The sequence below is a fragment of the Oryctolagus cuniculus genome, chromosome 16, assembly GCF_964237555.1.
Source record: "Oryctolagus cuniculus chromosome 16, mOryCun1.1, whole genome shotgun sequence".
NCBI classification, from domain to species: Eukaryota; Metazoa; Chordata; class Mammalia; order Lagomorpha; family Leporidae; genus Oryctolagus; species Oryctolagus cuniculus.
The window spans coordinates 58551351-58569630 of NC_091447.1; the positions used below are offsets into that span (position 1 = coordinate 58551351).

General features: G+C 76.1%; 1 protein-coding gene across 3 annotated transcripts; it reads left to right on the forward strand.

Annotated features, from left to right (window-relative positions):
* The first annotated feature begins 93 nt into the window (after nucleotides 1-93).
* Nucleotides 94-18255, forward strand: ABCA7 (ATP binding cassette subfamily A member 7). 3 transcript variants are annotated; one of them, XM_070058439.1, is made up of 47 exons: nucleotides 94-571; nucleotides 1178-1297; nucleotides 1380-1473; nucleotides 1586-1727; nucleotides 1814-1926; nucleotides 2036-2100; nucleotides 2355-2414; nucleotides 2560-2770; nucleotides 2858-2997; nucleotides 3580-3696; nucleotides 3816-3965; nucleotides 4055-4284; nucleotides 4538-4714; nucleotides 5171-5393; nucleotides 5471-5692; nucleotides 5784-5985; nucleotides 6148-6258; nucleotides 6779-6950; nucleotides 7102-7233; nucleotides 7317-7456; nucleotides 7690-7827; nucleotides 8798-8982; nucleotides 9077-9131; nucleotides 9296-9498; nucleotides 9652-9712; nucleotides 9871-9936; nucleotides 10817-10971; nucleotides 11045-11169; nucleotides 11255-11353; nucleotides 12154-12441; nucleotides 12565-12597; nucleotides 12683-12860; nucleotides 12950-13119; nucleotides 13197-13374; nucleotides 13459-13574; nucleotides 14286-14430; nucleotides 15182-15305; nucleotides 15517-15646; nucleotides 15726-15846; nucleotides 15923-15985; nucleotides 16119-16225; nucleotides 16330-16471; nucleotides 17006-17140; nucleotides 17214-17317; nucleotides 17413-17505; nucleotides 17702-17942; nucleotides 18047-18255. In XM_070058439.1, exons 2-47 carry the CDS (start codon nucleotides 1232-1234, stop codon nucleotides 18164-18166), a joined length of 6342 nt encoding a protein of 2113 aa, XP_069914540.1. In that variant the 5' UTR covers nucleotides 94-571; nucleotides 1178-1231; the 3' UTR covers nucleotides 18167-18255. The 3 variants fall into 3 exon arrangements, 2 of the variants coding, with proteins under 2 accessions (XP_069914540.1, XP_069914541.1); XM_070058440.1 differs by having other exon boundaries at nucleotides 1225-1297; XR_011382809.1 differs by lacking the exons at nucleotides 94-571; nucleotides 15726-15846; nucleotides 17006-17140; ... (2 more) ...; nucleotides 17702-17942; nucleotides 18047-18255 and having other exon boundaries at nucleotides 649-1297; nucleotides 15905-15985; nucleotides 16330-16466.
* Nucleotides 18256-18280: the final 25 nt, after the last annotated feature.

Here is an 18280-nt window from a genome sequence, read left to right on the forward strand (position 1 = left end):
GGCCCGCTGAAGACCCCACCCCGGGCCGCCGCTGCCTCCCCACAGACCCCACCCCCACCCAGGCCTTGCCAGGCCCGCGTGGCCCACGGTCCAAAGCGGGAAACAGAGCCAGAGGCAGTTCTCAAAAGTCGGGGTCACCATTGAGCCCCGAGACCCTGTTCTAGGGGCCCGGCTTGGGGCACCGGGCCAAGCCGCGGGGTCCGTGAGCGGATGGAAGACGAATCTGTGGGGCGGCGCGCGGGGACACGTGGGCCTCCGCGACGGGGGGCGCTGTGGAGCTGCGGGCGTAGGACAGCCCGGGTGGCGTGTCCGTGGGGCCAGCGGGACGCGCGGGCCCTTTAAAAAACCTGGCTGGGCGCGCCGCGCTCTGGTCCCGCCTTCTCCCTCGGCGCTCGCGGCCCCCATTGGGCCGCCCTTTGAGTGGCGGTCAGGGCGACCAATAGTGGGCAGGGGCAAGGGCGCGGCCGGGAGCGTCCGTCCGCGCCGCGTTGCTAGGGGCGGCCGGGGCGCGGCGCCCGCGGGGGGCTCCTCTTAAAGGGGCCGCGCTGCCTGGCGCTGTCGGGCCGGAAAGGTGAGAGCGCTGGAGCGGGGAGAAGGCGCGGGACACGAGCGTGCGGGGCGCGGTGGGGGGGGGGGAGGCAGGCTCCTCCGGGCACTGCGGGTGCGGAGCGAGCCCCGACTACCCCCGGTGCGCGCTGGGCCGCGGCCAAATGGACCGAGTTCTCCAGCGGGGGATGCGCGCCGGCGGCCACCTGCGACCCCTCAGCCCGCCGCCCCGCCCCAGTGAGAGGGAGCCCCGGCGCGGGGTCCCCGTCGCCCCCGGCGGCCCCGCTCTCCGTTGCCTGCGGGCGGCGCCTGCCCTCTCCGTGGCTCTGCGGAGCCGGGCGGTCCCCGGGGATCAGCTTCCACTTCCGGAGTCCGGGCGTGTGCAGCGCCCCGCACGGCGGACACCGGGGTCCAGCGCGGTGCGGCTCGGGGCGGGGCCCGGCGAGGGGCTCGGCCGGGGAGCGACAGCCCTGGCAGCCAATGAGCAGCGAGAGCTGCGCCGGGCGCGGCTCCCATTGGTCTGCCCCACCCCGGGGGCGGGCCTTCGCGGAGCTCCTTACTGTTGGCCCTGCTCGCTGGAACCCGGGGCGCGCTGCGATGCGGGGCCGAGGTTCCGAGGTGTTGCCCGCAGCCGCACAGCGCGTCCTCGGCCTGACCCTCCGTGCCGTCCGCGTCCAGGCCCACCATGGCCTTCCGGACGCAGCTGCGGCTGCTGCTGTGGAAGAACCTCCTGTACCGCAGGAGACAGCCGGTAACGCCCGGGCGGGGCGGGGCGGGGCGGGGCGGCAGGCGCGCCCCCCGGGCCTCGGGCCTCACCCGGCTGCGCCCGCCAGGTGCAGCTCCTGGTGGAGGTGCTGTGGCCGCTCTTCATTTTCTTCATCCTGGTGGCCGTGCGCCGCTCGCACCCTGCGCTGGAGCGCCACGAATGTGAGCGGGACCCGGGACCCGGCCCCGCGTGCGGGCGTGGGGGCAGGGGCGGGCAGCCAGCGGGTCGCCGTGCACAGCCACGCCCGGGGACGCAGAGCCGCCTCTCTCGCAGGCCACTTCGCCAACAAGCCGCTGCCGTCGGCGGGCACCGTGCCCTGGCTGCAGGGCCTGCTCTGCACGCTGAACAATACCTGCTTCCCCCGGCCCACGCCCGGCGAGCAGCCCGGACGCCTGGACAACTTCAACGACTCCCTGTGAGCCCCGGCGGGCGGGGAGGCGCCCCGGGGTGGGGGCGGCAGCGGCCGCCCGAGCCCCCACCTCCTGCCCGCTCCGTCCCCAGGGTCTCTCGGCTGCTGGCTGACGTTCACACAGTACTGGGGGGCCCCAGTGCCCGCCGGACGCTGGCCGGCCTGGGGAAGCTGATGCCGGTGCTGAGGGCGGCCGGCAGCCAAGGTGAGGGGGCCGGGGTCCCTCAGCAGGTGCGGCGCTGGCCCGGTGGGGGTGAGGGTCTAGGGCCAGGACTTTTCCAACCCCATGCCGCCACGTTCGTTGTCTCCTGCAGCCCGACTTCTGTCCCAGGAGCGACCTTCACCGGCCACTCAGCTGCTGGGGACGCTGCTGCCCGGGGTGAGCCGGGTGGGGCGGGGCCGGGCTGACCCTCTGGGGCGATTCCAGCCTCCAGGCTTGGCTGTCCCCTGCTGTGACGTCCCTCGTCCTGCCGGTGCCTGGTGAAGACTCCCTGCGGGGTCTCCGAGCCCCCCTTTCTCTGGTTGTATAACGGGGGCTCGGATGGTTTGGGCCTCCTGGGCAGGTGGCAGAGCACTTGACCCCAGTGAGTGCTGAGTCAAGGTCACTGTCACCCCCGGCGTCTCTCTCCCCAGACACCTCTAGTGTCCACACTGGGCAGCTTTGTGGACGCTGCTGAGGACCTGGCCCAGGAGGTGAGAGGCCCCCACCCCTGGGGCGCGGGAGGAGGCGAGGGGCAGCCCTGGGCCCCCGCCCGGGAGGTTTCCAGGACAGCCGGACAGGGAGGGAGCGAGGCGCCCGCGGCGGGGACTGCAGCGCCCTCTGCTGGCCTCCCTCCAGCTGCGGGCGCTGTCCAGCCTGGCGGAGCTGCGGGCGCTGCTGCTGAGACCCCGAGGCGCGGGCAGCCCCCTGGAGCTGGTGTGGGAAGCCCTGTGCAGTGCGCGGGGCCCCAGCAGCCCGGCCGGCCTCTCCCTCAACTGGTTCGAAGCCGGGGACCTGAAGGAGTTGGTGGGGTCGGAGCCGGGGCCAGCCCTGCCTGTCGGCAGCCTGAGTGAGTGCCCGGCCCGCAGGGGTTCCACCGGGGGCGTGGGGCGGTGGGGTCGCGTGCGGCCTCATGGCAACCCCCCCGCGCGCCCAGGCCCCACCTGCGTGGAGCTGCTGGGGGCCCCGGGGGACCGGCCCCTGTCCCGCCTGTTCTGGAGGTTCCTGAGGCCGCTCCTGCACGGGAGGCTGCTGTTCACGCCTGACACGAACTTCACCCGGCAGCTCATGGCGCAGGTGAGGGGGCGCCGGAGCAGCGGGCCGGGCCGGGCCGGGAGGGGGCGGCTGGGCGGGCCGGGAGGGGGCGGCGGCCGGAGGAGGCGGCACCTCCCGAGCGGCTGGGCCAGGCCGGGGGCGGGGCGGGCCGGGAGGGGGCGGCGCCTCCCGAGAGGCTGGGCCGGGCCGGGGGCGGGGCCTGGAGGGGGCGGTGGCCGGAGGAGGCGGCGCCTCCCGAGCGGCTGGGCCGGGCCGGGGGCGGGGCCTGGAGGGGGCGGTGGCCGGAGTGGGCGGCGCCTCCCGAGCGGCCGGGCTGGGCCGGGGGCGGGGCCTGGAGGGGGCGGTGGCCGGAGTGGGCGGTGCCTCCCGAGCGGCTGGGCCGGGCTGGGGGCGGGGCGGGAATGGGCGGTGGCCGGAGTGAGCGGCGCCTCCTGAGCGGCCGGGCTGGGCCGGGGGCGGGGCCTGGAGGGGGCGGTGGCCGGAGTGGGCGGCGCCTCCCGAGCGGCTGGGCCGGGCCGGGGGCGGGGCCGGAGTGGGCCGCGCCTCTCCGAGTGGCTGGGCGGGGCGGCGGCGGCCGGAGTGGGCCGCGCCCGCCCTCCGCAGGTGAACCAGACCTTCCAGGAGCTGGCCATGCTGAGGGACCTGCCCGAGGCCTGGAGGACGCTGGGCCCCCAAATCTTCGCTTTCATGAATGACAGCACGAACGTGGCCGTGCTGCAGGTGAGGCGGGGGCGGGCTCCACGTGGGGGAGGGGGCGGCCGTGGAGGTAGTAGCAGCAGGCCCCGCGGCAGGCAGGCAGAGGCCCACTCAGACCCCCGCCTTCACCCGCGGCCCCGCAGAGGCTCCTGCGAATGCGGGACAAAGGCAGGAGGCCCGAGCAGGCCGAGGCCCTCAGCGCCTTCCTGGACCCCAGCCTGGGCGGCTACAGCTGGCGGACGGCGCACGCAGACCTGGATCGCCTGATGGACGGGCTGGGCCGAGTGATGGAGGTGCGGGCCCAGGGGAGGACGGGGGGGGGGGAGGGCAGACCCCAGAGCGCGGACTCAGGCTCCCGCCCCGCCCCCACGCCCCTCCGCAGTGCGTGTCCCTGGACAAGCTGGAGGCCCTGCCCTCCGAAGCTGCCCTGGAGGTCCGGGCGCTGCAGCTGCTGGCCGAGCACCGCTTCTGGGCGGGCGTGGTCTTCCTGGGGCCCGAGGACCCCCTGGACCCCACGGAGCTCCCAGCTCCAGACCTGGGGCCCGGCCACGTGCGTCTCAAGATCCGCATGGACATCGATGAGGTCATGAGGACCAATAAGATCCGGGACAGGTGGGGGCGGGCGGACGTGGGCGGGACACGGACAGCCAGAAACGGGGCGGTGCGATGGTGGCAGGCTGGGGGGGCCCAGGGCACCTTAGACCAGGTTGGGTCTGTGATGGGCGGGGTCTCGGTACGTGGGGGCGTGGCCCAGGGCCTGGGGTGAGAAGGGCGTGGGCTCAGGTTCAGGGCTGTGGGGGCGGGGCCGGGTGCTTAAAAGAGCCGCAGCGAGGGCTGCGATGTCTCCAGCTGGACCCTCCCGTAGGTTTTGGGACCCCGGCCCGGCGGCAGATCCCCTGACCGACCTGCGCTACGTGTGGGGCGGCTTCGTGTACCTGCAGGACCTGCTGGAGCGCGCGGCCGTGCGCGTGCTCAGCGGTACCGACCCCCGCGCCGGCTTCCACCTGCAGCAGATGCCGTACCCCTGCTACGTGGACGACGTGTGAGCGCCCCGCGGCTCTCCGGGGTCCCGGGGGGAGGGCAGGGTCTCGGGGCCCGGGGAGCGCGCGGCCGTGTCCCGGGTTCCGCTACGTGGACGACGTGGGAGCGCCCCCGCGGCTCTCCGGGGTCCTCGGGAGGGCAGGTCTCGGGGCACGGGGAGCGCGCGGCCGTGCCCCGGTTCCACCCGCGGCGGAGGCCGTACCCCTGCGCGGTGGACGCCCCCGCGGCTCGCCGCGAGGGGTCGGGGTCCCAGGGAGGGCAGGGTCTCGGGGCACGGGAGCGCGCGACCGTGCACGTGCTCTGCGGCGCCGCCCCCAGCGCTGGGTTCCACCTGCGGCGGAGGCCGTCCCCTGCGCCGTGGACGCCCCCGCGGCTCTGCGCGGGGCGCCGCGAGGGGTCGGCGTCGGGGCGCCCCAGGCCGGGTCGGGAGCCAGCCCGCGCGCCGTCTGCGCCCCAGGTTCCTGCGCGTGCTGAGCCGCTCCTTGCCGCTGTTCCTGACGCTGGCCTGGATCTACTCGGTGGCGCTGACCGTGAAGGCCGTGGTGCGGGAGAAGGAGACGCGGCTGCGGGACACCATGCGCGCCATGGGGCTGGGGCGCGCAGTGCTGTGGCTCGCCTGGCTCCTTAGCAGCCTGGGGCCCTTCCTGCTCAGCGCCGCGCTGCTCGTGCTGGTACTCAAGGTGCGCGCCCGGCCGGCCCGCGCGCGCGCGCGCCCGCGGCCCCCGGCCCGCGCTGACCGCCGCGCCCCGCCCCGCAGCTGGGGGCCATCCTCCCCTACAGCCACCCCGGCGTGCTCTTCCTGTTCCTGGCGGCCTTCGCCGTGGCCACGGTGGCCCAGAGCTTCCTCCTGAGCGCCTTCTTCTCGCGGGCCAACCTGGCGGCCGCCTGCGGGGGCCTGGCCTACTTCGCCCTCTACCTGCCCTACGTGCTGTGCGTGGCCTGGCGGGACCAGCTGCCCGCGGGGGCCCGTGTGGCCGCGGTGAGGGCTCCGGGCGCCTGGGGCTGGGCTGGGGCTGGGGCTGGGCCGGCAGGGCCCTGGGCCGCCGCTGACCCCCACGCTCGCGCCCTAGAGCCTGCTGTCGCCCGTGGCCTTCGGCTTCGGCTGCGAGAGCCTGGCGCTGCTGGAGGAGCAGGGCGAGGGCGCCCGGTGGCACAACCTGGGCAGCGGGCCGGCGGCCGACGTCTTCAGCCTGGCCCAGGTCTCGGGCCTGCTGCTGCTGGATGCCCTACTCTACGGCCTGGCCACCTGGTACCTGGAGGCCGTGTGCCCAGGTGGGCCGGCTCGCCACGCCGGGAGGGGCGGGGCCTCCGGACCCCCTTCGACCTGGAGAGGGCGGGACTTCCCGCATTGGATGGACAGGGCTGGGGAGGGTTCCCGCCGTGTGGCCGAGCCCACACCGATGGCTCAGGCCCAGGTGGCTGCTCTTCCCCCAGGCCAGTACGGCATCCCTGAGCCGTGGGACTTCCCCTTCCGGAGGAGCTACTGGTGTGGGCCGGGACCCCCTAAGGGTCCTGCCCCACCCCCTGCCCCGCAGGACCCGAAAGGTGAGGCTGCAGCCACTTCCCACTGCACCCCCAGTCTCCCTCGAAAACCAGGCTATGCAGACCCCAGCCCCTGGCCCAATGCTGCCGCCTCCAGGGCGCCCCCAGCCCCCATAGCCAATGGAGCCTCCAGCCCCTGTCGCCCCCATAGCCCGGAGCCCCAACCCCCATAGCCCGTGGAGCCCCGAGCCCCCAGCCCCTGTCGCCCCCATAGCCCCAAGCCCCCAGCCCCCAGAGCCCCCAGCCCCCATAGCCCCCAGCCCTCAGCCCCTGTCGCCCCCATAGCCCCCAGCCCCCGGAGCCCTGAGCTCCCATAGCCCCAAGCCCCCAGCCCCCATAACCCCTGTCGCCCCAAAGCCCCCATAGCCCCCGGAGCCCCAAGCCCCCAGCCCCCATAGCCCCTGTCACCCCCAAGCCCCCATAGCCCCCGGAGCCCCAAGCCCCCAGCCCCCATCACCCCCAGCCCCGCTCCCGAAGGCCAGCGTCAGGGTCCGGGTGGGGCCGAGCCTGCCTCTCCCTGCAGTGCTGGTGGAGGAGGCACCGCCCGGCCTGCGCCCCGGGGTCTCCCTGCGGGGGCTGGAGAAGCGCTTTCCCGGCAGCCCCCAGCCAGCCTTGCGGGGCCTCAGCCTGGATTTCTACGAGGGCCACATCACCGCCTTCCTGGGCCACAATGGGGCCGGCAAGACGACCACACTGTGAGCGGGGGCCCTGCACCCCTCCCCTGGGCCCAGCTCTCCCTCTGTCCCGTGGGGGCGGGGCACGCAGAGGGCAGGGGGCTTCGCCTGCGGGGGCGTGCATACAGCAGGTGCTCAGCTCGTGCGTTTGCCTCCTCTGTGCCTTCCCCAGGTCCATCCTGAGCGGCCTCTTCCCACCCAGCGGGGGCTCGGCCTTCGTCCTGGGCCACGACGTCCGGTTCGACATGGCAGCCGTGCGGCCGCACCTGGGCGTGTGCCCCCAGCACAACGTGCTCTTCGACCTGTGCGTCCCCGGGCGGGGGGCAGGGGGCGGCCCTAGGCCTGCCCACCGTGGTAGCTGCTTTGTCTTGTCACCCGTGGCTGCAGGCTGACGGTGGACGAGCACGTGTGGTTCTACGGGCGGCTGAAGGGCCTGAGTGCGGCCGCCGTGGGCCCCGAGCAGGACCGGCTGCTGCAGGACGTGGGGCTCGTCCCCAAGCGGGGGGCACAGACCCGGCACCTCTCGGGTGGGTGGCTCACGGGGCCACAGGTGGGGACGGGGGGGGGGGGCTGCCCTGGGGGGGGAGGGGCAGAGGCAGCCCTGGGGGCAGGTGGCGGAGGGGCAGCCCCGCCCACAGGTGGGGACGGGGGGGGGCTGCCCTGGGTGGGGGAGGGGCAGAGGCAGCCCCGCCCACAGGTGGCGGACCGGGAGGGGGCAGCGGCAGGGGGCGTCCTGCTGAGCTCCCTGACCACCACGAAGGCGGGATGCAGAGGAAGCTGTCCGTGGCCATCGCCTTCGTGGGCGGCCCCCACGTGGTCATCCTGGATGAGCCCACGGCCGGCGTGGACCCCGCTTCCCGCCGTGGCATCTGGGAGCTGTTGCTCAAGTACCGGGAAGGTGAGGGCGTGCGGGGCGGGGCGGGGAGGGGGGGTCTGAGCCGGCGGCGTGGGCCTGACGGCGTGCGGGGCGGGGGGGGGGGTGTCTGAGCCGGCGGCGTGGGCCTGACGGCGTGCGGGGCGGGGGGGGGTGTCTGAGCCGGCGGCGTGGGGCCTGACGGCGTGCGGGGCGGGGGGGGGGTGTCTGAGCCGGCGGCGTGGGGCCTGACGGCGTGCGGGGCGGGGGGGGGTGTCTGAGCCGGCGGCGTGGGGCCTGACGGCGTGCGGGGCGGGGGGGTGTCTGAGCCGGCGGCGTGGGGCCTGACGGCGTGCGGGGCGGGGGGGGGTGTCTGAGCCGGCGGCGTGGGGCCTCACGGCGTGCGGGGCGGGGGGGGTGTCTGAGCCGGCGGCGTGAGGCCTCACGGCGTGCGGGGCGGGGGGGGGTGTCTGAGCCGGCGGCGTGGGGCCTGACGGCGTGCGGGGCGGGGGGGGGGTGTCTGAGCCGGCGGCGTGGGGCCTCACGGCGTGCGGGACGGGGGGGGTGTCTGAGCCGGCGGCGTGGGGCCTGACGGGGTGCGGGGCGGGGGGGGGCTTCTGAACCGGCGGCGTGGGGCCTGACGGGGTGCGGGGCGGGGAGGGGTGTCTGAACCGGCGGCGTGGGGCCTGACGGCGTGCGGGGCGGGGGGGGGTGTCTGAGCCGGCGGCGTGGGGCCTCACGGCGTGCGGGGCTGGGGGGTTGTCTGAGCCGGCGGCGTGGGGCCTCACGGCGTGCGGGGCTGGGGGGTTGTCTGAGCCGGCGGCGTGGGCCTGACGGCGTGCGGGGCTGGGGGGTTGTCTGAGCCGGCGGCGTGGGGCCTGACGGCGTGCGGGGCTGGGGGGGGGGGCTTCTGAACCGGCGGCGTGGGGCCTGACGGCGTGCGGGGCGGGGGGGGCGTGTCTGAGCCGGCGGCGTGGGGCCTGACGGCGTGCGGGGCGGCCTTCCCCGCGCCCAGGCCGCACCCTCATCCTGTCCACACACCACCTGGACGAGGCGGAGCTCCTGGGAGACCGCGTGGCCGTGGTGGCCGGGGGCCGGCTGTGCTGCTGCGGGTCCCCACTGTTCCTGCGTCGCCACCTGGGCTCCGGGTACTACCTGACGCTGGCCAAGAGGCCGCCGCCCCTGACCGTCTCTGCGAAGGTAAGGGCTGGAGCCGCCCCGGGGTCCCGGACCCCCGACCCCCAGGCGCTGTCCAGCCCGGTGGCCGTGCCAGCTGGTACCCTTCTGTCCACAGGGTGGCGCTGATGTGCAGCACAGCCGGGAGCCGGGCGGCCAGGGAGCCACGGCGGGTGAGGGCTGACCCTGGCTGTCCCCTACCCTGGCCTAAACCCTGACCTCTGACCCGGGCAGTTCCCTGTGGGTTCCCCAAGCTCCCTCCCCCAGAGGGTGGGGGGACAGGGCTGGCGGTGCCGAGTGGATCTGGGGGCCCTGACGCGCAGTGACGTCCACGCAGGCGCAGCCCAGCTCCTGGCCCTGGTGCGGCGCTCAGTGCCCGGTGCCCGGCTCGTGGAGGAGCTGCCGCACGAGCTGGTGCTGGCGCTGCCCTACAAGGGTGCCCAGGACGGCAGCTTCGCGCGGCTGTTCCAGGAGCTGGACGGGCAGCTGGGGGAGCTGGATCTCACTGGCTACGGGATTTCGGACACCAGCCTCGAGGAGGTGCGGGCTGGGTGGGCTGCCCGGAGGAGGTGGACAGCAGGGGCGTCCCTGGGGCGTGGAGGCAGAGCCCGTGATGGAAGGCCCTGGGGGCCGGGGGTCCACAGTACGTGCGAGGGGAGGGTTCCCAGCCTGAGCCCCACCTCGCCTCCCTAGATCTTCCTGAAGGTGGTGGAGCAGTGTGCTGCGGACACAGACCCAGACCCAGACCCGGAGGGTACGGCGGCAGCTTCCCGACCCCTGACCCGGCCCCGGCCTCTGCCATTGCACCTGACCTCAGCCACCTCCTGGTCCGGGTTAAGCCCAGCCCCAAGCGTAGCTCCGCCCCCACCGGCCACGCCCCCCGCCTTTGACCCGCCCCCGATGCTGCTGCAGGCGGCCGACCCCGCCAGGGGCTCCGGATTCTGCCCGAGGAGCCGGCGCTGGAGAACGGGGAGCCGGGTGAGAGTCCTGGATGAGCCCCCAGCCCCTATAGCCCCCGGAGCCCCAACCCCCATAGCCCCCATAGCCCCAGGAGCCCCGAGCCCCCAGCCCCTGTAGCCGCCGGAGCCCCCAGCCCCCGGAGCCCGGAGCCCCAACCCCCATAGCCCCCATAGCCCCAGGAACCCCGAGCCCCCAGCCCCTGTAGCCGCTGGAGCCCCCGGCCCCCGGAGCCCCAACCGCCATAGCCCCCATAGCCCCAAGCCCCCAGCCCCTGTCGCCCCCTTAGCCCCGAGCCCCCAGCCCTCATAGCCCGGAGCCCCAACCCCCATAGCCCCAAGCCCCCAGCCCCTGCCGCCCCCGTAGCCCCCAGCCCCTGGAACCCGGAGCCCCAACCCCCATAGCCCCCATGGCCCCAGGAGCCCCGAGCCCCTGTCGCCCCCATAGCTCCCAGCCCCCATGGCCCCAGGAGCCCCAAGCCCCCAGCCCCTGTCGCCCCCTTAGCCCCGAGCCCCCAGCCCTCATAGCCCGGAGCCCCAACCCCCATAGCCCCAAGCCCCCAGCCCCTGCCGCCCCCGTAGCCCCCAGCCCCTGGAACCCGGAGCCCCAACCCCCATAGCCCCCATGGCCCCAGGAGCCCCGAGCCCCTGTCGCCCCCATAGCTCCCAGCCCCCATGGCCCCAGGAGCCCCAAGCCCCCAGCCCCTGTCGCCCCCTTAGCCCCGAGCCCCCAGCCCTCATAGCCCGGAGCCCCAACCCCCATAGCCCCAGGAACCCCGAGCCCCCAGCCCCTGTCGCCCCCATAGCCCCCAGCCCCCGGAGCCCGCAGCCCCAACCCCCACCCCCCCGCGGCCCCTCCCCGCGTGCCCCCTGCCCCGCCACTGAGCCTCTGGTCCCCGCAGCCGGGGCAGCCCCGGAGACCCGGGCCCTGCACGGCGCGGAGCCAGGCGGCGCGGGCCAGGTGCGGGGCTGGGCGCTGACCCGACAGCAGCTCCGGGCCCTGCTGCTGAAGCGCTTCCTGCTCGCCCGCCGCAGCCGCAGGGGCCTGTTCGCGCAGGTGAGCAGCCGGCCCGGGCGCGGGGCGGCGCGGCCTGCGGGAGGCGGCCGGAGCTCACGGGCGGCTCCCCCAGATGGTGCTGCCCGCCCTCTTCGTGGGCCTGGCGCTGGCGTTCAGCCGCATCGTGCCTCCCGCCGGGCACTACCCGGCCCTGCGGCTCAGTCCGGCCATGTACGGGGCCCAGGTGTCCTTCTTCAGGTGGGTGCAGGCGCCAGGGCCTGGTGCAGGGAGGGCCGGGGGCGTGCGGGCACCGCGCTGACCCTGCGCGCCTGCACATGCGCAGTGAGGATGCACCAGGGGACCCGGGCAGGGCCCACCTGCTGCAGATGCTGCTCGCAGAGGCGGGGCTGCAGGAGCCCGAGCTGCACAACACCTCCCACCGGTGAGCGCCGGCCCCGCCCCTGCCCCCCCCGCGCTGGCCCCGCCCCTGGCTCCCCCCCCCGCGCTGGCCCCGCCCCGAGCTGCTCAACACCTCCCACCGGTGAGCGCCGCCCCGCCCCTGCCCCCCTCCCGCGCTGGCCCCGCCCCTGGCTCTCCCCCCCCCCCCGCGCTGGCCCCGCCCGAGCTGCACAACACCTCCCACCGGTGAGCGCCGCCCCGCCCCTGCATCCCCCCGCCGGCCCCGCCCCTGGCTCCCCCGCCCCGCCCCGAGCTGCACAACACCTCCCACCGGTGAGCGCCGGCCCCGCCCCTGCCCCCCCCGCGCTGGCCCCCCCCCGCGCTGGCCCTGCCCCTGGCTCCCCCCGCCCCGCGCTGGCCCCGCCCGAGCTGCACAACACCTCCCACCGGTGAGCGCCAGCCCCGCCCCTGGCTCACCCCCGCGCTGGCCCCGCCCAGCCGCTATCTGGCTCCACCCCGGCCCCGCCCAGCCTCCGCCTGGCTCCACCCCCGGCCCCCCCACCTTGCCTCTGCCCAACCCCGCGCTGGCCCCGCCCAGCCTCGCCCCAGCCCAGCCCCTTGTCCCTCCCCAGCCCCGCCCCCTGTCCGGACTCGCCCTGGTCCGGCCCAGCCTCTGCCCGGCCCCTCCCCACCCCTGCCCCACCCCTGCCCTAGCTCCACCCCAGTCCCTGTCCCTCCCCAGCCCCGCCTCCTGCCCCTCTCTGGCCAGGGACCGCAAGGGGGCACCGGGCGTGCTCCCCGAGCCTGCCTGGGAGCCCAGAGCCCCCCGCACTGACCCCGCAGGCTGCCCGAGTGCTCGTCACCCCTGGCTTGCCAGTTCTTGGTGCCCGAGGTTCCTGCCGACGTGGCCGCGGCCTTGGCCGTCGGGAACTGGACCGCGGAGTTCCCGTCCCCCGCCTGCCAGTGCAGCCGGCCCGGCGCCCGGCGCCTGCTCCCCGACTGCCCGGCCGCAGCCGGCGGCCCCCCGCCCCCGCAGGCGGTGGGCAGCTCGGGGGAGGTGGTGCAGAACCTGACCGGCCGGGACGTGGCCGACTTCCTGGTGAAGACCTACGCGGGGCTGGTGCGCAAGGGGTGAGCCGCGCGGCGGCGGGGGGCTCGGCGGGGCGGGGCCGGCGCCCCCCTCACGCCCCCTCTCCTGTCCGGGCCTGCGCCCCCCCTCACGCCCCTCTCCTGTCCCCGCCGGGTCCCTCGCAGGCTGAAGACCAAGAAGTGGGTGGACGAGGTCAGGTGAGGCGGGGCCTCTGCTCCGGCCGCGCGCGCTGGGCCTGCCCGCAGGAGCGCGCCCCACCGCCACTGCGCCTCTGCCCCGCAGGTACGGGGGCTTCTCGCTGGGGGGCCGAGACCCCAGCCTGCCCTCGGGGCGCGAGGTGGGCCGCACGGTGCGGGAGCTCCGCGCGCTGCTCAGCCCCGCGCCCGGCGGGGCCCTGGACCGCGTCCTCAGCAGCCTCACGGCCTGGGCCGGCGGCCTGGACGCCTGGGACAGCATCAAGGTGGGAGCCGGGCGGCAGGGCCGGCGGCGGCTGTCCAGGACCGGCTGCCGGCCCGCGCCCTGACCCCGCGCTCGCTCGGCCCCGCGCAGATCTGGTTCAACAACAAGGGCTGGCACGCCATGGTGGCCTTTCTGAACCGGGCCAACAACGCGCTGCTGCAGGCCCGCCTGCCGCCCGGCCCGGCCCGCCGCGCCCACCGCATCACCACGCTCAGCCACCCGCTCAACCTCACCAAGGAGCAGCTGTCCGAGGCCGCGCTGTGAGTGCCCGCCCGTGCGCGCCGCCCGGCCGCCCCGGCCCGCCCCGGCCCGCCGTGCCCACTCTGCCCTCCCCCAGGGTGGCCTCCTCCGTGGACGTCCTGGTGTCCATCTGCGTGGTCTTCGCCATGTCCTTCGTCCCGGCCAGCTTCACCCTGGTCCTCATCGAGGAGCGCGTCAGCCAGGCCACGCACCTGCAGCTCGTGGCCGGCCTGCCGCCCACCCTCTACTGGCTCAGCAACTTCCTCTGGGACCTGGTGTGTGGGGCCGGCCCCCTCCGGCCCGGGCGCGTCCGGTGCTCGGGGGTGGCGGGGTGACCGCTGTCCCCCCCCCCCCCGCAGTGTAACTACCTGGTGCCGGCGGGCAGCGTGGTGCTCATCTTCCTCGGCTTCCAGCAGAGGGCGTACGTGGGCCCCGCCAACCTGCCGGCGCTGCTGGCGCTGCTGCTGCTGTACGGGTGAGACCCCCCCCCCCCCGGCGTCCCGACCCCCCAACCCGCCCTGCTGTACGGGTGAGACCCCGCCCCCGGCGTCCTGACCCCCCCAACCCGCCCTGCTGTGCGGGTGAGACCCCGCCCCCCGGCCCCCGGCGTCCTGACCCCCCAACCCGCCCTGCTGTACGGGTGACACCCCCCCCGGCGTCCTGACCCCCCCAACCCGCCCTGCTGTACGGGTGACACCCCCCCCGGCGTCCCGACCCCCCAACCCGCCCTGCTGTACGGGTGAGACCCCGCCCCGGCGTCCTGACCCCCCAACCCGCCCTGCTGTGCAGGTGAGACCCCGCCCTGCTGTGCAGGTGAGACCCCGCCCCGCCCCCCGGCGTCCTGACCCCCCAACCCGCCCTGCTGTACGGGTGAGACCCCGCCCCGGCGTCCTGACCCCCCAACCCGCCCTGCTGTGCGGGTGAGACCCCGCCCCCCGGCCCCCGGCGTCCTGACCCCCCTAACCCGCCCTGCTGTGCGGGTGAGACCCCCCGTCCCCCACCCTCCCGCGTCCTGACCCCTCCCCGCCGGCGCTGCTGTGCGGGTGAGACCCCGCCCCGCCCTCCTGGTTGGCCCCGCTGCCCACTGCTGGGGGATGGACGCCCCGTGGAGAGGGCGTGCGGCCTCCGGGGCGGCGGCGCGGGCGGGAAGGCGCTCCGGCCCCCGTGACGCCCCGCCGCCCCGCAGCTGGTCCATCACCCCGCTCATGTACCCGGCCGCCTTCTTCTTCTCCGTGCCCAGCACGGCCTACGTGGTGCTCACCTGCGTCAACCTCTTCGTCGGCATCAACGGCAGCATGGCCACCTTCGTGCTGGAGCTCTTCCCGGACCCGGTGGGCGGGGCGGGGCGGGGCTGGAGCGGGGCGGGGGCGGGGCCAGAACTGGGGCGCTTCTGGGATACGGTGGGTGGGGAGGGGGCGGGGCCAGGACTGGGACTCTTCTGCGATGCGGTGGGCGGGGCTGGAGCGGGGGCGGGGCAGGGGCGGGGCTGGAGCAGGGGCCAGGACTGGGGCTCTCCTGGGATACGGTGGGCGGGGCGGGGCTGGAGCAAGCGCGGGGGCGGGGCCAGGACTGGAGCTCTTCTCGGACCCAGTGGGCGGGGCGGGGGCGGGGCTGGAGCAGGGGCGGGGCCAGGACTTGGACTCTTCTCGGACCCGGTGGGCGGGGCGGGGGCGGGGCCAGGACTGGGACTCTTCTCAGACCCGGTGGGCGGGGTGGGGGCGGGGCCGGCGCTGAGCGGGGGCGGGGCGAGGACTGGAGCTCCTCTGGGATACGGTGGGCGGGGCGGGGGCGGGGCCAGGACTGAGGCTCTTCTGCTATGCGGTGGGCGGGGCAGGGGCGGGGCTGGAGCAGGGGCCAGGACTGGGGCTCTTCTGGGATACGGTGGGCGGGGCTGGAGCAGGGGCGGGGCGGGGGTGGGGCTAGGACTGGGGCTCTTCTGGGATACGGTGGGCGGGGCGGGGCTGGAGCAGGGGCGGGGCCAGGACTGGAGCTCTTCTGGGATACGGTGGGCGGGGCGGGGCGGGAGAGGGCGGGGCCGGGCATCAGCCCCGCCCCTGACTGCCCCCCTCTGCCGGCCCCCAGAAGCTGCAGGAGGTGAGCCGGGTCCTGAAGCGCGTCTTCCTCGTCTTCCCCCACTTCTGCCTGGGCCGCGGGCTCATCGACATGGTGCAGCACCAGGCCCTGGCTGACGCCTTCCAGCGCCTGGGTGAGAGCGGCTGGGGAGGGGAGGCACAGCCCGGGGGGGGCCGCGCTGAGGGGAGGCACAGCCCGGGGCGACAGCCAGGTGCACTGAGCGCTGCAGACAGGAGCTAACTCCGCCCTGGATCGATCCCGAGACCTAAGGCCCCGAGTGAGGGAGGGGAATCAGGGTGACCGGGAGAGGCCTCCCAGCACGCCGCCCTCCCCCTGCCCTGCAGGGCACGGGCAGCTCCAGTCTCCGCTGCGCTGGGCGGTGGTCGGCAAGAACCTCCTGGCCATGGCGGTGCAGGGGCCGGTCTTCCTCCTCGCCACACTGCTGCTGCAGCATCGCCGCCGCCTCCTGCCACGGTCAGTGTCAGCGGCCAGTGGAGGCCACGCGGCGGGCTGCGGGCCGGGGGCTCGGGCCCACTCGCGTCTCCGTCCCCAGGCCCTCGCTGAGGCTGCTGCCAGCCCTGGGGCAGGAGGACGAGGACGTGGCCCGCGAGCGGGAGCGGGTGACCCGAGGGGCCACGCAGGGGGATGTGCTGGTGCTGAGGGACTTGACCAAGGTAGGCGTGGCCGGCAGCGCGTGGCCCCGCCCCCAGCTGGCCCCGCCTCCTCTCTCAGGCCCTGCGCCCCTTCCAGGTGTACCGCGGACAGAGGGCGCCCGCGGTTGACCGGCTGTGCCTGGGCGTCCCTGCGGGGGAGGTGAGTGCAGGGGGCCCTCGCGCGCCCTGGCGGCCGGATCGAGCCCAGCCTGCACGGCCTGGGGGGGGCACCGGCCACTGCGGCCGCGTCCGGGCGCCGGCTCCGCTCCACGCCCCCTGTGGCCTCCCCACAGTGCTTTGGGCTGCTGGGCGTGAACGGAGCCGGGAAGACGTCCACGTTTCGCATGCTGACCGGGGACACGCTGCCCAGCGGGGGCGAGGCGGTGCTGGCCGGCCACAGGTGAGCTCGCTGCCCCACACCCCTGCCCCCGAGCGCCGCGTGCGTGCCTGGGGCGCGGCTGGGGCCCAGCCAGTGCTCCGAGCGCCTCGGACCCCACCCCGCAGCGTGGCCCGGGAGCCGGCGGCGGCGCACCGCCGCATGGGGTACTGCCCGCAGTCCGACGCCATCTTCGAGCTGCTGACAGGCCGCGAGCACCTGGAACTGTTCGCGCGCCTGCGCGGTGTTCCCGAGGCCCAGGTCGCCCAGGTCAGCACCCAGCTCCCTGCACTTCCGGGGGCAACGCCCTGGGCCACGGAGGCACCCTCGCTGCTGCTGTCCTCGCCCCGCCCCTGTCCACACTCATCCGCTCGCGCCCCGCCCTTGCCCGCTCTGGCTCCGCCCTGTGCCTGCTCTGGCCCCGCCCCGCTCAATGTGGCCCCGCCCTGCTCACTGAGGCCCCGCCCCATGCCCGCTCTGGCTCCGCCCTTCTCACGGAGGCCCCGCCCCGTGCCAGCTCATGCCCTGTCCCATGCCAGCCCTGGCCCCGCCCTGCTCAATGTGACCCTGCCCCATGCCCGCTCTGCCCCACCCCTTGCCAGCTCTGGCCCCCCCCCGTGCCCACTCTGGCCCCGCCCCACTCACTGGCCCCACCCTGTGCCTGCTCTGGCCCCGCCCCGCTCCCTGTGGCCCCGCCCACTCACTGTGCCCCACCCCGTGCCCACTCTGGCCCCGCCCCATGCTGGCTCCTGCCCCCTGTGCCTGCTGTGGCCCCGCCCCGTTCACGGTGGCCCCGCCCCGCAGGCCGCCCGCGTGGGCCTGGCGCGCCTGGGGCTCCTCGCGTACGCGGACAGACCCGCAGGTGTCTACAGCGGGGGCAACAAGCGGAAGCTGGTGACGGCCGTGGCGCTCGTCGGGGACCCCGCCGTGGTCTTCCTGGTGCGTGGGGGCGGCACGGGGGCGGGGCCGTCGCGGGGGCGGGGCGGGGCCACAGCGCCTGTGCCCTCCCCAGGACGAGCCCACCACCGGCATGGACCCGCACGCGCGCCGCTTCCTCTGGGACACCCTCCTGGCCGTGGTGCGCCGAGGGCGCTCGGTGGTGCTCACCTCGCACAGGTGCGCCTCGGGGGGCGGGGCTGGGGGGCGGGCCCGGCCCTGGGTGTGCGAGCACGCGCAGGGCGGGTCAGGAGCTCGGCGTGTTCGGCCCACAGCATGGAGGAGTGCGAGGCCCTGTGCACGCGCCTGGCCATCCTGGTGAACGGGCGGTTCCGCTGTCTGGGCAGCGCGCAGCACCTCAAGGGCAGGTGAGTGCGGGGGCCCGGGGCAGCCGCCGGGGGAGGCCAAGGTCGCCGGACGCTGGGGAGGGTTTACCCGGGCTGACCACGTGCGCAGGGGGTCCGGGCAGGCTCGGTGAGGCGCGGGCGCGCTGGCCGGGGACCTACAGGGAGGGCGTCTCGCGTGGGCGGGATTTGTGGGTAACCCAGGCCCTGGCCCCGCCAGATTCGGGGCCGGACACACGCTGACCCTGCGGGTGCCCGCGGAGCGACACGAGCAGGCGGCGGCCTTCGTGGAGGCGGCGTTCCCGGGGGCTCAGCTGCGCGAGGCGCACGGGGGCCGCCTGCGCTTCCAGCTGCCGCCCGGAGGGCGCTGCGCCCTGGCGCGCGTGTTCGGGGAGCTGGCGGCGCGCGGCGCCCAGTGCGGGGTGGAGGACTTCTCCGTGAGCCAGACCACGCTGGACGAGGTGACCGCAACGCCGGGGCGGGGAGGAGCTGCGGGGGTGGGGGCGGGCCCGGGGGCCGGGCCGCCGGCTGAGCGCTCCTCCTGCGCCCCCTCCCCGCGCGCCAGGTGTTCCTGCACTTCTCCCAGGATCAGGGCAAGGAGGAGGACCCCGCGCCAGGCCCGCAGCGCCCCACGCGCGTCCGCAGGTTCCTGGACAACCGCCGCACGATGGAGACCGTGCTCTGAGCCTGCGTGCCGGCGGACAGGCGGCGGGGAGGCCCTGGCGGGGTGGAGGGCCCGGGCGCCAGCGCTCGGGAAATAAAGAGAAAGCCGTACTGCGCCGCGTGTGTGTCCACGCGC